The 18,189-nt window shown below is 39.8% G+C and overlaps 1 protein-coding gene across 2 annotated transcripts; it reads left to right on the plus strand.

Annotated features, from left to right (window-relative positions):
• The first annotated feature begins 5,682 nt into the window (after positions 1–5,682).
• LOC125659119 (uncharacterized) lies at positions 5,683–16,172 on the plus strand. Of its 2 annotated transcripts, none has more exons than XR_007363932.2 (2): positions 5,683–5,770; positions 14,972–16,172. XR_007363932.2 is itself a non-coding variant. In XM_048890673.2 (2 exons), the coding sequence occupies exons 1-2, from the start codon at positions 5,699–5,701 to the stop codon at positions 12,959–12,961; spliced, it is 402 nt and encodes a 133-aa protein (XP_048746630.2). In that variant the 5' UTR covers positions 5,683–5,698; the 3' UTR covers positions 12,962–13,449. The 2 variants fall into 2 exon arrangements, 1 of the variants encoding a protein (XP_048746630.2); XM_048890673.2 differs by lacking the exon at positions 14,972–16,172 and adding an exon at positions 12,632–13,449.
• Positions 16,173–18,189: the final 2,017 nt, after the last annotated feature.

The following is an 18,189-nucleotide window of genomic DNA, read 5'->3' on the forward strand; positions in this document are numbered from 1 at the left end:
TATATTCCTTGTTCATGAAGAAAGTCTAATATCCTGAAATTTAGATAAATCTAGCATTTCTTTTTGTGAAATACCTTTAAATCTAGCTGAGAGAAATGTCTTTGTAATCCAGTGATTATCTGGGTCAGAATAGGTCCTCTGCACCTGATTGCATATTATGAGAAAAGAGTTAACGTAGAGTGATCATTGAATAAGATTGTTAACTGAAATCTTGTGGCACAATTAATTAAGAACAGTCTGATCCTCACTGCTCAAAAGGCCAAAGTATCAAGTATAGGTCTAAATACAGGCAATTGATGGTGACCCTTGAATATGAATGAATTTTAAACAATAGAGAATCAAACAATGACTGTAACTGACATATATACATTGAAATATTCTCGAGAGGGACGTTAAACAATATACAACTATACAGGCAATCAATCTTGAGGCCAAAACTTATTTCCACATTGTGTTTACATAATTAGTGCATGTAGGTTTAACTTGTATCTTTCTAGAATAAAATGTTATCTTTCTTAATATCAATTATTTACAAAATGCAAGGGTGGCTCATAAACAGCTAGCAGTTGCAATAATATTTATACTGCTTAACAAGAATAACCTGTCAAAATGAGTCGAAGAAATTCGATCTGAAATTGTCGGTTTAAAATAAGAAAACTGGTGCGTGTCATCTATAAAACTCAGTATATATCTTCGCCAGCAACCCAATGCAACCCATCAATAGTAGAAAAAACGAAGTGACAGGGTTAGATTTAATTTAACACACGTGAAAAATATGCGAGTTGATCATCACCTACTTACTTGAAAACAAAAGGATAAGACTATATCAAACAAGCGTGTCACATGGAAAACCAAGTATTATACATTTCCTAAGGTCTGTCTCTGGCAATTAATGACATAAAATCGAAAGTGACACAGCTAATTAAGCCACGATACGCTCATTTACGTACATTCCCATTACTTACCATTGAGTCCGCCATATTGGACTTTGATCAGTGGAAGAATCCATTCGACATCCGGTGCCTGGCCTTCGTTCTTTGAACATCGGAAGGCCTCGGGTACCAGGCTAAGATTGATCTAGAAGCCGGAAGTTTTATTGATTTGATTTTTGGCAGTTTGAATAATTTCTAATCGTTCTGTTGAATGTTTGGGATGAAGAAATCCGTTAGGGCTTCCACAGATAGGAACACGAAAAAATCTTTTAATGCTTTACTGAGTCCATTTGCAAACTTTGTATCGGTTTTCATATTCTCATACAAAGAAGGAAAATAATTATATTAAACATTCGTTTTGGTTATTTTTTCCCGACAGTAAATTAAATGCGCATATAGATAGAATCTTACACTATAATTATAGATCTAACAACCCCCCCCCCTTCACAACAAACTTTCAAATCCTATGAAAATTAAATATTCGTTATTCATATGTCAATCTTCATATGTATGCTTTATATCTTACGAAAATAAAAATGTATCAATAACCATGGGGCGTTCGTGAACAAATCCTTCACCCTTGTTTTTTTTTTTAAAGCTCACCTGACTGGGTAAAAGCTCATGTGATGTGGGTGCTGCTCTAGGGCTTCCTTTTTTTTTTTATCCCAATGGTCATTGATTTAGTTCAAGAATTCATTTTCATGAAATGAAAAATTAAAATGGTTGATATTAAACATTTACCGTAATTACGACTAGGGATATGCGCTTTGTGAGTGAAAAGCAGGACAAAAAAGGGGCGAAGTGTCAAACTTCCGCCAGAATTCGTTTGATCACTGTTCGTAGGTGACGTAATGAGGCCTCGACGAGGAATTTGGCGAAAGTGTATGCTAATATCCGATTTCTTAAACGTCACCGAATACGCAATTTCCGAGCTGCCCAATAGTTCTTTCCTTTTGTGGAACTCTTACACACATTGAGACGCAAAACATACTCTCTTCCACACGCGGTGGATACAAATGCTTATCGCTGCCTTCATATATTGCCTAAAGGCCGATCATCAGACATTATGCAGCCACCCAAACTGCAGGGACACTCAATATTAGTAAGTTTATTAGTATTTGATAATAAAATGGCTCAAACAAAAATCGATAATCACCATTTTTCTTTGATTAAAATATCACTCGTGCAGAGGAGGAAATAAAAAATAATTTCATATTCAATTTGATGGCCTAATTCAAACAAATATTGTTCTTGATATGGTCAGTTTAATGTATACCAACGGCTGATGTAAACAAAATTTACACTTTCATTACTTTTATCCGTATTTACATAGCTAGTCTATAGTATATGTATACATCTTGTACCCACTCAAGCGTTCAACAGAACACTGAATGTACCCCCCATCACAGAAGTTGCGTATTACAACGTCACAATGTACAGCACGTCGTAATGTGTACGACGTAACACATTCACCCTTGCAACTAAACCTAAACATACTGTGAGCTTGCTTGGAGTACGTTAGATTAGAGTAATGCCAATGGAAAACCAAAAGAAGATGATTTCTGGAAATGTTTTCCGTTCTATGGCAGACGACAATGATTTGAAAAATGACTTTGTACCTTATGAACAGGTTAAGGACACCATCTCAAAAATTGACATCCTAAAAGCTGCTAATGCAAATGTTTCATCATTCCTGCCGTCATGGGCTGATGATGAATATTTCATGCAGTTACACAAACCGAAAAAAATAAAGAAGGGAAAGGTGTTTGAGACAAACATGGAAATTGGAGAGGCAGTGCTGGAGAAAGAGTCAGAAGACAAGGCAATCATTGAGAGCGGACGGGCAATACCGAATGCAGAGAGCGGACAAATCACACATTCTGTTCATGAGATCAGTGGCAAAGAACTTTATATAAAATCATAGGATGTTGCAGCATATATCCGGAACATTGTCGAAAAGGCATGTGCAATAGTTTTTCAAGATATAACCGTCCAGAAACTAGATCAGGGTGACGGCAGTGTTATGGTAGAAACAAAAAATGTGAACACTTCAGACGCATGTCAGGAAATGGAAAATGAGTGTTTACAGGAACCTGTTAAATTAGAAGAGTTAAAACAGAAAACCAAGCCAGTCAAAAGTGGACTGGACAAACCTGGGGAACTTACTGCATTAGAAACAGGGAAAATACAAAAGTTTATTCCCCGAAAGCTGTTTCTATCGAGTATAGAAACCTTTAAACTTGCACCCGATACCCAAGATTGTACCAAGAACAAAGAAGAGAAGACCAAGCCATTTGAAACCAAGGCTTTTACCGTGTAGTTACCTCTGCACCACGGGACTTTCTCCTGCGGAAAAACCCTGTGTGGTGAGACCGCGGAGAACATGGAGGGATCGCATTCTCAGATTTTAGGGATTTGAAAGATAGACATTCTGAAAAATATGAAGATAGAAACGTGATTTTAAAGGATTTTTTGGTACTTTACAAACGTATTATGTATGTTCATGGTGTTCTGATATGTTGGTACTTTACAAACGTATTATGTATGTTCATGGTGTTCTGATGTGTATTATGTATGTTCGTGGTGTTCTGATGTGTATTATGTATGTTCATGGTGTTCTGATGTGTATTATGTATGTTCATGGTGTTCTGATATATATTATGTATGTTCATGGTGTTCTTATGTGTATTATGCATGTTGATGGTGTTCTGATGTGTATTATGTATGTTCATGGTGTTCTGATGTGTATTATGTATGTTCATGGTGTTCTAATGTGTATTATGTATGTTCATGGTGTTCTGATATGTATTATGTATGTTCATGGTGTTCTGATGTGTATTATGTATGTTCATGGTGTTCTGATATGTATTATGTACATGTATGTTCATGGTGTTCTGATGTGTATTATGTATGTTCACAGTGTTCTGATTTGGATTAAAGTTGTTTTCACACTGTTATACCTCTTAATTGTCCTCATTCTCACTCTAAATACTGTGAAGCATTATGACGTCAGCACATTCATATTAATTTAGTTAAGAAATGGTGTATCGAAGGCGTGCACAAAACAAAACCTTCCAAGTAATTAATAAATATAGAACGAGCAAAAATCACTATTTTGTGTATGACATAAGGTGTGTGTGTGTGTGTGTGTGTGTGTGTGTGTGCGCGCACAAATATTTATCTGTATGTATGTTGATATGTTATTCAGCTTAAAGATCAGCTACATTTCTTTACTTGGACATATGAGGTGGAGTGACTCCGCCCTTCTTCGTAAAGAAAATAGCCAACCAGGTGTTGTGTTATAGCCTCTAGTAGCTAGTTTCCATGTTAAAATGATTCAGTTAAATAATGAAACAATTATTAACAATTAATTTTTCGATCAACACTATACTTTAGTTACCCTTGACATACAATGTATAACTATGTGACGTTAATTTAACATGCATGTTCTATACATAGACGAATGATTATATTCAAATATCAATTACATCCAAATAAAGCAATGTGGACAGAATTCTCTCAACTTAAAATTACATTCCTTCACGTCACGTGTTTAAGATAAATCAGCTAAATTGGCTTGTGCTTTTGAACGCGTGACAAAGACTGAAACTGACATTTTTCTCATTGTCACCTGCAAAACAAATGGATGAATGTAGCCATTATGAATGTTTATAAAGGAAAAACAAAAATACAACCAATTTCAGTGAAGATAACAGAAATCAGTATCCTTGAACAAGTGAATGTCTGGTCTATTACAAACGCCACTTTTCATAATCATTACATAGCACGCACAGTTCACCAAACAGTGGGTGAAAATTTAAAGTTTTCCATTCTTGATAGATCTTGGAAATTTTAGCTTCCAATCTGTTATAATAAACAACATGCATAGTTTATGAAACAGTTATTTGAAAATTGACTTGGGTGTTTGAGAATTATTGAAGTTAGTTTTTCAAGTTTCCTCCAAAAGATGAGGTTCTTGATGTTCATGGGGTTCCTTGGTTAGAGCGTTTCCATGGTGATCAAGAAATCGTGGGTCCCGTTTTCGCTCCTACCTAGGCCGTGGCGTATGTAATGGGATAGCGCTAAGACTATCCCACTTCTGACACCAAAAATTGTAATGGAATAAAATAGATAAAGATGTAGATTTGGCAAATGAAACAGAAAGATTAAAATAACTTGAGATGATGGTTTATTCAGAGTATTGATAAATTAATACCATTATTTACAATAAGAGAAAAATTTCACAATCTTATAAATATTATCTTAGATGAAAAACACCAAAAGTATATAATAGCTTAGAAAAATGCTGCAGATATCCCCTAAAATTATACTAGAAATAAATAAGTTAAAGAAGTAGATTCTTGAAGAAGGGAAATTCAAAAATAAGATCGATTAATTAATTAATGAATCAGAGATAAAACCTACGTCTAATCAAAAATCTGAAAAATTCCCAAGTCCCCGTCAGCCGACGCTGACGAGCTTATATAGTCCCGTTTAGGCCGGTACTAAACGGTCCGTTACAATACAACGGAATCCGTTCTAAATCAACGGATAAACGGACCGTTGAAAATCAACGGAAAATAGTTCTGATAACTATTAACAAGAAAACATTACGTTACTTTCATAAAACATATTAAAATAATACAAGTTTGATTCATTCGTAACTGTAAAATAAATTAATTACCTTAAAACTCATTATTCTTTCTGTCTGTGAATGCAAGAATATCTCTTGGCGGATCAAAGAAGTAAAGCGGAAATAGACCATAATGCAATGCGCCGACATTAAAAATAGAACGAAAACTGTCTGCAGCCTAACAACATGTGTTTACAAGAAACAGGTAAAATAACAATGAATACGTAACGAGATTAAAATCCCTGAATAGATTAAGCATACATTATAATATCTGTGCAAGTATTTCAATAAAAGACATCGTAAAATTTTGAGACATTCAATGTAAATCACACGTGTGGGTCTACTTTCATTTTGCCTACGATCGTATGTTCCAAAACAATACAAAGCAGTAGCACACTGCCGCTGAATATTAACATGCTGAAAAATATTCATCTTTAGCAAAGATAAATTACTCGTAAGGGCTACACTAGTAAATACAATATTCATTAAAATTGTAACAGACAAAACTTTACATTTACCCCCTCGTTTGAAGCATTCATGTCCCCATGAATAATAACTTAGCATAATATTAATAAAATCATAAATTCTGTAACAATAACATAACAAAATATCAATTCAATATACATACACATTTAAACATCAACAATACAACTTTTCATAAGTACTAATATATACCTTAAGTACTTGATAACTAGAGCACCTGTAACAGGTAGTCCTACATGTACACACATATATATACACTTTAAAAACAAACCCCCAATCCTCCTAACTGGCCTAATATAACTTTACCCATAATAACTAAATCCTAATTATCTCCTTCTGTCAAATGGTCTCTTGGAATTAGTTTGATGCTGTGGATAAGTCCTCTTTCCATTGGAGTTAAATCTTCCTGTATAAGGTGACCGTGTCCTTCTCTCATCTCTACTCTGCTGCTCACCTTGACATCTAATAGATCTTAATATATCAGTTTGTACCTGTATCTCGTGGTGGATATTCTGTAGAGTACTCTGAATATGGAACATGTGGCTCATCATGTCGTACATCAGTCGCGTTGGCGATTTGGACGTTCCTCTCTTGCGTTCTCCTGGCGACTCGGATCTTCCTCTTTGCTCAGCTGAAGTTTTCTCACTGGATACACCTCCAGCCTCAGGTTGCTTGAGATCACCTGCCTTTGAATTCTCTCCGTGTTTCCCAGATTCTGGCTTCTTTGGTTCTGGAATTACTGCTACCTCCACAAGAAGACTGGAAGGGGACGTAATAGCTGAAGTTCCTCCCTCTGTCTCCTAATCCAGAAAACCATAGTACTGCACGGGATCTTGAAGTTCCAGTAAATCTGGAAAGGTAAAGATGTTGCTGGGGGAAGACATGGGCAGCTCAAAGGAATGGTTCAGATGGACGGCTGGAGCAGATACAGGAACAGGTACTGAACCAAGTGGAACGGAAATCTGCTGAACAGGTTTGGGCGAATACCTACTATTAACAATAGAGACAGTGGGAGTTGAGCAGGGAGTAGAAGTAGGAGCAACTGATGAAATCGGCTGGAATGCTGAAGAAACCCCCGACTTCCCTGAGTGGAGTCCAGAGGGCAGGGGCGAAGCCTTATTTTTCCCTGCAGCTTCCTCTCGAAGTCGTCCGAGCCAAACCTGGTGAGACTCCTCTTTGCTCAACCGTTCAAAGTGAACATCCTCTACAGCCTTAACTCCATCCCTGTTTCTGTGAAGATATTTTGCATCTGGTTCAGGATTCTTCCCATACTTAAGCAGGGACTCCCTTGCCTCTCTGTGCTTTGTATAATTCTTCACATGCTCCTCTAGTTTTTCTTCCTCATCTGTCTGAAAATGACAAAGGGAGCAGTAATAAGGAATGACATCCAGAGGGATATGGTATTTGTAGACATGACTGATCACATATCGTTTTTCTCCAACTTGCTTATTACACAACAGGCACTTGTATGCTCTCCCTCTTTTCAGCAACTCTCTGTTGATCAAAGGGCTTAAACTCAAAGCTGAAAAATATTAAGGAAAGTTAAATTCTTCAGAGAATTTTCTCGGGTTCTTCTTGGATCTTCTTGTAAACAAATGACCGATATCAGTCAAATACACCAGTGGCGTAGCTTCCATTGAGGCAACCGAGGCAGCTGCCTCGGTAAAAAAAAACACCACCTTTTACGTTGTTAAAATGTCGATAGCTTCGGGGGGCACAGCCCCCCAGACCCCCCTGCCCCGGTAATATTCGAACCCAAGCTACGTCTATGTACACTGTAGGTAATTTCTAAATATGAAGTAAATAACAACATAGCAACAGTTATGCATAATATAAATGCATATTTAAGGGTATTCAACATCATTATTTTTACGCTTGCAGAAGAGTGTTTAATCCATCGTGTGATGTTCATACGTCTATGATAGAAATTTTCAAAGATCATTCAGCCAATGAAAGGTTTCATCTTGTCATGATGTATGACCTTTTGTTTATGACTGCTAAGGCTCTTTACTTTGTAAGTGAGATCTGAGAGTCTCTGTAATACAATGCATAGGCCCCAATACCAATTACTGAGTTTCCCTGGATCTGATTCATTGAGAACCCATACTTTGTCTCCTGACTTGTACTGGTTGAGAAAAGTTTTCATATTGTAGAAGTGTCTTTGTCTTTCAGTAGAAGTTTTTAAGTGCTTCCTAGCTATTTCATGAGCTTGTTGTAAATGATTTCTGAGGGTCTCAATATATTCCACATAATCTGCCACAGGGTTATCATCCTTGGTTATACTGCCAAAAATGATTTCACTTGGAATACGAACTTCATGGCCTAGCATCAAGAGATTGGGAGAAACACCTGTAGATTCATGAACACTAGATCTGTAAGCTGCACCAAGGCATCCTAAGTACAAGTCCCATTCTGTTCTGTCTTCTTTGATATAACTCTTTATCATTTTTATTAATGTTCTATTAAATCTTTCTGTTTTACCATTACACTGGGGATGCCGAGGTGTAGTCCTAGTTTTCCTTATTTCAAGAAGTTCACACAACTCATGAAAAATACTGTAAACGTATTATATTTGGCGTGTACGATATTTGGCGGAAATCGTTTTTTCAACAAGTTAGCGTAGATTTGATTTAGCGCATTCCTGAATTACTTTAAACATCTAGATTTACGGATGGCATTTAGCGATGCACTTGATTTAACGGAAGCTACGTTCCGCCAAAGGCGCTAAATAGAATACACAGCCAAATGTAATACATTTACAGTATTGCTTTCATAATTGCGACCTTGGTCTGAATGTATAGACTCTGGACATCCATAACGACCTATTACCTCATTAAATAGGATCCTAGCTGTCGTAGCTGCTGTTTGATCTGGGAGAGGAAAAATCTCAACCCAATTAGTAAAATGATCTGTTGCTGTTAAAATATATCTGTTTCCTCTGGGAGTCTCTGGCAATGGACCCAATATATCAGTGGACAACCTGTCCAGAGGGGCCCCTACAGTCATATGTCCTAAACCTGCCCTTGGTTTGTGATAAGGTTTCCTGTTTTTCTCGCAGACCTCACAACCTGACACATGAGCTGCAATATCTTCTTTCATTTCGAACCAGAAGAAATTCCTAGAAACTTTGTCTTGAGTCTTTTTCCTACCCAGATGTCCACTTAGTAAATTTTCATGGTTACTTCTTTTATTAATTTCTTGGGGGTAACAAATTAAAGTAAGACCCAGAGTTGTCTTTCTTGCGAAATTCTTTTAGTAAGAGTCCATCTTTAATTTGAAAAGTATTAAAGATATGCCAGTAGTATCTAACGGCTGGTGTTTGCATGGCAAGTTCTGACACATCAGGCCTAGTCTGGCTCTTCACCCAATCATATACTGGACCTATGTTGGGATCATTAAGCTGCTCTTTCCGTAACTGATGCGTACTGTATTTTGTCCAAAATGTGACATGACCCTCTTTGTCTTTGTTTATTTGCTGTATTGTCGTAACTGCTCTTATTTGTTGACTTTGTCTAGGATCGCATGTTTCCAAACTGTGGCCATGAGTTAGGAAACAGGGATCTTGTTGTATGCTAGGTTTCTGCAAGAAAGAACTGCACATTTCGAAAGATCTCTTTTGACATTTATTACAGGGTCCACATTTTAAATACTCTAAATTGTCTGTTTCAGGACAAGTACAATCCGCAGGGTTCTTGCACCTGCTCAAAGCATCCGCATTTCCATGCTTATGACCCGGGCGATAGTGAACTGAAAAATTAAAGTAGGAAAGAATTTCTAACCAACGTGCAATTCGACCCTTGGGTTCCTTGAGTTTAAACAACCAGACCAGTGCCTTATGGTCAGTTCGCACTGTAAACCTGCGTTCCAGTAAATATTGTCTGAAATACTCTACAAAATAACGCAGAGCAAGCAATTCTTTATCAGTAATACAGTAGTTTTTCTCAGACTTGTTTAATGACCTACTCCCATATGCAATTACTCTTTCAGTGCCATTTTGTATTTGTGACAAGACACCTCCAATTGACACATCACTAGCATCAGTGTCTAAAATATATTCTCCCTCATCTAAAGGGTAAGCTAAACTATTAGGACTAGAAAAAGATTCTTTTAATTTAGTGAAGACTTCTTCACATTCATCAGACCAGAGGAATTGTCTCCCCTTTTTAGTCAACTCGACTAGAGGTCTAACCAGCTTGGCAAAATCTCTTATGAATTTCCTATAATAACTTCCCATCCCAAGGAGTTGTCTAACTTCTGTAACTGTGGTAGGACGAGGCCACTGCATACTTTTTGAAATATTATCAGGGTTTGGAAGTATTCCTTCCGATGAGACAACATGGCCTAAAAAAGTTACTTTCGTCTGAAAAAGGTTACATTTCTCTGGCTTCAGCTTCATCCCAGAGCCATGTATTCTTTCTAGGACTTCTTCTACTCGTTGCAGATGCTCCTGAAAAGAGGAACCAAACACGACAATATCATCTAGATATATGATACAAGTCTGCCAATTCAGACCTTGAAGAATAAGTTCCATGAGTCTCTGAAAAGTGGCACATGCTGTACTCAAACCCATCGGCATAGTTGTAAATTCACATAGACCATACTTCGTTATAAAAGCAGTTTTAGGAATATCATCTTCCTTCACGGGTACCTGATGGTAACCAGAAGTCAAGACAAAGGTTGAGAAGAAAATAGATCCACGAACTGTGTCTAGACAGTCCTGAACTCTTGGAAGAGGAAAAGCGTCCTGACGAGTCACAGTATTAAGTCTCCTGTAGTCAATACAACATCTAGCCTTTCCATTTTTCTTTTTGACTAACACAACAGGACTAGCCCATGGGGAGCTTGACTTTCTGATAATGCCCTGGGCCTCCATTTGCTGAACAACTTTATGTTCTTCATTTGCAAAAGCCAGAGGTACACGCCTTGGAGGCTGTTTAATGGGCCTAGCATCCCCTGTGTCTATTTCGTGTTCAACCATGTTTGTAACCCCAAGATCAGTTTCATTTTTTGAGAATGTAGACTGAAATTTGTGAAGAAGCTGTGAAATTTCTTTTTGCTCTACCAGAGTTTTATCCTGTATAGCCCTACAATACAAATCTGATAAATGAGGAGGGACACATGTACTTGTTGACTGATCATTCTCCTCCATGTCTTTAGATGTTTATGTTTTGGAGAGTTACCCCCCCTTTTCGGAACTTTTGTCAAGCAGTATTCTAACGGATTGCCAGTTTTGTTCTAAAGCACTTTCTGAAGATAGAACAACTTCAATATTATTAGGGTCTACAAGCTCAGCTCCTCCTAATTCATCATCCTGTCTTACAGTAGCATCTGTTTTGAAAGGATTCATGACCCTACTTTTTGCAGTGACTTTGTCCACTAAGTCTATCAGACAAGATGCCATAAGAAGAGAGTATTTATTGTTAAAATCTTTAGATGGTTCAACACACAGTATTTTGTGTGGCAGATCCTTTTCTCCTTCAAATCTATCAATAAATACATCAATCAATTTTTCAGAATTTGCTGGAATAATGTAATTGTCAGCGGCTATAACTCTCCTAGTCTTGTCCACCATTTGCTTGATGTGAATTTTCTTTCCCTTGAAAGTAATGAAATTCTCATGTAATTTAATATCAACAGGCCCATTTTCTTCTTTTAACAGTATGTCCAAGCCTAAAAGAGCATCATCTTCTATTTCGGCCACAATAATTTCTTCCTCAATTTTTTCTTGACCCAATTGAACCTCAAAAATGCTTTTCCCTAATTCCTTCAATGGTTCTCCATTAACATTTGTAAGTGATTTAGATTCTTCTAATTTAGGTCTCAAATGTTCTGGAATTCTTTCCAAAACTTGTTTTGAAATAATTGACTTAGTGGCTCCTGTATCAGTAGTCCACTCTACAGGTACCCCCTGTACTGACCCACTAACATATATACCTGGACATCCAGTAATTTGTCTCAGAAACATGATATTGAGAAGTTCCAAATTTATCACCAGTAATCACCATACTGGAATTTTCTTGATCAAGATCAGGGTTCAATCCTTGCTCTGTAAAATTGGAGTCAAGTTTCTCACTTAAACTCCTGCAAAAATCTCCACCGCAGCGATCACTGCTGTTATGAAGTATTTCAATATTTGATCTCAAATAGTCTACCAGACTATCCCTGAGTCTATCAGAATTTGGTTCCACCCTACAGTCTACCCGACTGATTCCAAGACTGCTCACATCTACCATTCCACAGTCTAACCGACTGTCTCCATCACTATTTGACACAGGTACCACCCCAATCGGCCCCTCACTGAGCATCTGTTCAGTAGTAATACCATCACCATTGAACTCAAAATCATCCAATGTCTTGCAAGTTTCATTGTCCCTTTGATCATCAAAATTCTTTAATTTATTGTCAACATCTTGTTCCGTGTGCTGTATCAGTAAATCATTAGACTTGCTATTAAAAGAACAAAAATCATCACGTTGATGAATAAGGTCACTATCGGGGTTCAACTGGGTCATTTCTTGGCCTATAGAACTGACCCCTTCTAGTTTAAAGCTGGCTTAAAAACTTGGGCATTTGGGCTTTACAGAAACCTGTTAAATTAGAAGAGTTAAAACAGAAAACCAAGCTAGTCAAAAGTGGACTGGACAAACCTGGGGAGCTTACTGCATTAGAAACAGGGGAAGTACAAAAGTTTATTCCCCGAAAGCTGTTTCTATCGAGTATAGAAACCTTTAAACTTGCACCCGATACCCAGGATTCCACCAAGAACAAAGAAGAGAAGACCAAACCCGTGAAACCTTTACCGTGTAGTTTCCTCTGCACCACGGGACTTTCTCCTGCGAAAGAACCCTGTGTGGTGAGACCGTGGAGAATATGGAGGGATCGCATTCTCAGTTTTTTGGGATTTGAAAGATAGACATTCTGAAAAATATGAAGATAGAAACGTGATTTTAAAGGATTTTTTGTACTTTACAAACGTATTATGTGTGTTCATGGTGTTCTGATATGTTGGTACTTTACAAACGTATTATGTATGTTCATGGTGTTCTGATATGTATTATTCAAGGTGTTCTGATATGTATTATGTATGTACATGGTATTCTGATGTGTATTATGTATGTTGATGGTATTCTGATATGTATTATGTATGTTGATGGTGTTCTGATGTGTATAATGTATGTTCATGGTGTTCTGATGTGTATTATGTATGTTGATGGTGTTTTGATGTGTAGTATGTATGTTCATGGTGTTCTGATGTGTATTATGTCTGTTCATAGTGTTCTGATGTGTATTATGTATGTTCATAGTGTTCTGATGTGTATTATGTATGTTCATGGTGTTCTGATATGTATTATGTATGTTCATGGTGTTCTGATTTGGATTAAAGTTGTTTTCACACTGTTATACCTCTTGATTGTCCTCATTCTCACTCTAAAAACTGTGAAGCATTATGACGTCAGCACATTCATCTTAATCTAGTTAAGAAATGGTGTATCGGAGGCGTGCACAAAACAAAACCTTCCAAGTGATTAATAAATATAGAACGAGCAAAAATCACTATTTTGTGTATGACATAATGTGTGTGTGTGTGTGTGTGTGTTTGTGTGCGCGCACGCACAAATATTTATCTATGTGTATGTTAATATGTTATTCAGCTTAAAGATCAGCTACATTTCTTTACTTGGACATATGAGGTACAGTAACTCCGTCCTTCTTCATAAAAAGATAGCCAACCAGGTGTTGTGCTATAGCCTCTACTAGCTAGTTTCCATATTAAAATGATTCAGTTAAATAATGAAACAATTATTAACAATTAATTTTTTGATCAACACTATACTTTAGTTACCCTTGACGTACAATATATAACTATGTGACGTTAATTTAACATGCATGTTCTATACATAGACGAATGATTATATTCAAATATCAATTACATCCAAAGAAAGCAATTGGGACAGAATTCTCTCAACTTAAAATTACATTCCTTTACGTCACGTGTTTAAGATAAATCAGCTAAATTGGCTTATGCTTTTGAACGCGTAACAAAGACTGAAACTGACCTTTTTCTCAAGGTCACCTGCAAAACAAATGGATGAATGTAGCTATTATGAATGTTTATAAAGGAAAAACAAAAATACAACCAATTTCAGTGAAGATAACAGAAATCAGTATCCTTGAACAAGTGAATGTCTGGTCTATTACAAACGCCACTTTTCATAATCATTACATAACACGCAGAGTTCACCAATCAGTGGGTGAAAATTTAAAGTTTTTCATTCTTGATAGATTTTGGAAATTTTAGCTTCCGATCTGTTATAATAAACAACATGCATAGTTTATGAAACAGTTATTTCAAAATTGACTTAGGTGTTTGAGAATTATTGAAGTTAGTTTTTCAAGTTTCCTCCAAAAGATGAGGTTCTTGATGCTCATGGGGTTCCTTGGTTAGAGCGTTTCCATGGTGATCAAGAAATCGTGGGTCCCGTTTTCACCCCTACCTAGGCCGTGGCATAAATGAGATAGTGACTGCACTTTCGCATAATTAAAGTGTCGAATTCTCATTTTTCCCCACATAAATCTTCCAAACCGAGTTACTTTGTTGCACCAGGCATTCAAAAAAAATTATTGATAAAGAGGTAAAATATAATACAACATTTTCTCGTCGCCTTCACATTCAGGGGTCTTTATTTTCAACGATCGTTTTCTTAGCGCATTCCACACACACACACACACATATATATATATATATATATATGTATATGTATATATATATATATATATATATATATATATATATGTGTGTGTGTGTGTGTGTGTGTGTGTGTGTGTGTGTGTGTGTGTGTAATTTGTTATTAAATGTCAAGTAATGAAGGAAGACTTTAAAAAAAAAAACCAACGTTGTAATAACGTTTGGTTTATTTTACAGATATGTAGTATCTGGGGAGTCTTCCACAGTACGACTTGTTTATTCCCCGATTTGCAGAGGAGATACTTCCGGCAGCACGGGGAGATTTCCCGCGGTTATGGACTATGTCAGACGTGTAGAGGACCTACCCGAAGCTGAGACCGACAGCAGGCAGAACTGTTAAGTCCGCGGCATCCATGTTTTATGTAGATACACTGTAATAAATATTATAGATACTTTATTGGCGCCCAACTCGAGGCCGCGGACTTACCTGGGTGGGTTATTGCATTTTTTTGCTTTTCCCAGTCACGTTGTTAGGTCGCTATATTGGCGGGTAGTGTCAGATGTGGGATTTTTCTTTTTTCTACTCGGGAATAGATTTGGATTTTTGTTATTAACAGGGATTTTTTTTATATTAATTACTGAATGAATTTAGACATTCCTTGATTGTATTTTTGATACATTTTTTGTGGATTGTTTACATGTGAGATGGATATGTCTATAGATGACGTGTTATGCGGGTTGGTCTTGTGCCCTCACCCGGACAAACCTGTGGTCACACGGAATGTACCCGCGTACTCCCAGGTATCCCCAGGCTGTGGCGAACGTTATTTCACGCCGTCGTTGCCTTCCTGTTTGAGGGAGGGGGGGGGGGGTAGGTTAAGGGATGCCACAGGTGGGGAAGTGAGGTTTACTGGCATGCAGTTTAGCTCTAGGGAGGGTGACAGGTTTTCTGGCACGCAGTTTTGCTCTGAGGAAGGTTATAGCTTGGATTAGGATATACAACGTAGGTGTGACTTCCCTGGGAATTTAATGGGATTAGATTCGCCCAAGAAAGGGTCTGGACATGACACCCCAGGGTTTAGCGATTGGGATAGGTGGGAGGAGGATTTCTTGTCCCTTGGTGGGGGCTCAGTTATTCCTGATGTCCCGGTAAGGCCTACTCCAGTCAAGGGGGGTGGTCATGTACCCAGCTCTGGGAGTCTCCCGGAATATCATACCCCTGCTCTGCATTCCTACACTCCAGTGGCAAGGAGGTCAGCCCCACTCCCTCATTCATGGGTTGATGATCACGCCCTTGGCCAGCTTAGTCAGGGTTTGCCCCAGCTGGGCTTGGGTTCACGCTTGCAACACCCCACTCCTGGACCGTATTCCACAGTTGCTCCATTTTCGGAGCCAGGGATTACTACGGAAATTGCCAGTCCCCACAGCCCAGCCAGGGCTATGATATGCTTACAGGTTCCCCAGTCTCGCATGCCTACCCATCCCATGTGCAATACCCTTGGGTTGGGGGGAATGCCCCCCCCCCCCCCCAGCCTTTGATACCTCCCATGCCTGGTGGTTACGCTAGCACACATATGCGCTACCCTACCATGATGACTCCTCCCTATCAACAGCAGGGGCCTTTCACTTAACCTGGTACCACGGGTTGGGGGATGAGAGGGTAGCGTAGCGCACATTCAACCCCAGTTAGGTGAACCAGAACGACACACACCATTCTCTGGGCATTCTGCCCAGGGACTAGCTCCAGCATCTCGCACCATGTACCAGGTCCCCCAGTACTCTTGTATAGGGGAGCAGTCGATGAGCTTCAGTAGAAACGCACCCCCAGTACAAGGATTTGCGGTACGATGGAAATTCTAGCTGGAAATCCTTCCTGCACAAGTTTATTCGCCTGGTCCGCAGCCGAAAGTGGACTGAGATGGAACAACACGATCAGTTCTGCCTTTCATTGGAGGGAAAGCAAGCGACTACTGCACCCTGTTGATGGAAACAGACCAGTCTCTCTTTGGCTGACATCATTGGGCGGTTTGAGAAACGTTTTGGGTCATCGGCACCAGGTTTCACGCACCAGTTGAACTTTCAGTCAGCATCACAGGATGTGGGCGAGTCATTGCGACATTGGGCTGACAGGGTGCTTACCCTGGCTACCCAGGCTTTCCCGTCTGTGCCGGATTCTCATGTGTATGCCATCCCACGGTTGTGCTACGGTGCTGAGGATGGAGACGCAGGACTTTATGCCCTGGATGGCCAGCCCAAGACAGTAGCGGAAGCAGTCGACCGAATGCAGAAATATCAGCATTCACGACAGATGAAGTCATCCAATCCCATGAGGGATGTGAGGCAGGTAGCTCAGGTTGAAGCTCTCAATCCTGACAAGGAGGTCAAGGAGATGCGTCAGCGCCTTGAGGAGCTAGAGAAGGAAATCCGAGGGCGGACCCTCTCTCTGAGACCTTCATCACCATCATCAAACGGCAAGCGACAGCCAGCAGGCTGCTTCAAATGTGCGGCCATGGGACATTTTAAGTGGGAATGCCCGGAATGGCGGGGGAAAACTGAGGCGAACCAGGGCCAGGGGACCAAGGTCAAGCCCAGGGACGGTCAAGACACACAACCGCGTTCATCAGAACCAAGGGGGCGGGGAGCCAAGACCCACCAGCCACAGTTTAGTAGTGGAGGACCTACGCAGCGGGAAGTCAGAATGTTGACTCCAGAGCGCTCCCCAGTTAGGCCGGGGCCGTGCGATGATCGCACGGGGACAAGTCGGTTTGCAGGAGGACACAGGCAGGAGCCCTCCTGCATGCGCCGCTCCAGTAGGGGCACACTCCAAGTGAGGTTCAGGGAGGCACCCGAGGAGGAATCCGAGGACTGGGTAATAGGCTGGGAGGAGGACATGTACGAACCCTCTCCCAGGGAGATGTCCCCAGGATTCAGGCTCCCTGCGGATATCATGGTGCCGGAACTGCCGGGATTTGGAGCAGTGAACCAGGGGAATAGGGAGGACTTTCCACAGAATTCGGAGGACTTGTCGGATCTGGAGCCCTCGCCTGTTCAGGAAGAGGAGGCCTGCGTGGATTTCGCGCCCAAGCCTAGTGAGTGCCCGTAGCCAGTTATGGCACAGGATCAGCCCAAGGAGGAATGTGGGCTGGGGGTGGTCAGCGGCCGAGCCGAGAGCGGAACAGTGGACATGCCATTCCGGCATGCGGGAGAATCCCGTGAAGAATCGCCTGTGTCAATAGGGCAGATACGCCCAACCACCGGACTCATGGTTGAAATGGTAGTCCAGGGAGTGAGACTACAGGCAGTGGTTGACGCTGGGGCAGAGATGAGTGTGTTGTCCACCCGGGTCTACGAGGAGCTTGACTCCAAGCCTCTCATCAAACAGCACGTGACCTTGGTTCAGGCAGGGGGAAATTCCAGGATGAGGGGCTTCATCATTGGCCCTGTGGAAGTCCGCC

The sequence above is a fragment of the Ostrea edulis genome, chromosome 9 (assembly GCF_947568905.1).
Source record: "Ostrea edulis chromosome 9, xbOstEdul1.1, whole genome shotgun sequence".
Taxonomy (NCBI): Eukaryota; Metazoa; Mollusca; class Bivalvia; order Ostreida; family Ostreidae; genus Ostrea; species Ostrea edulis.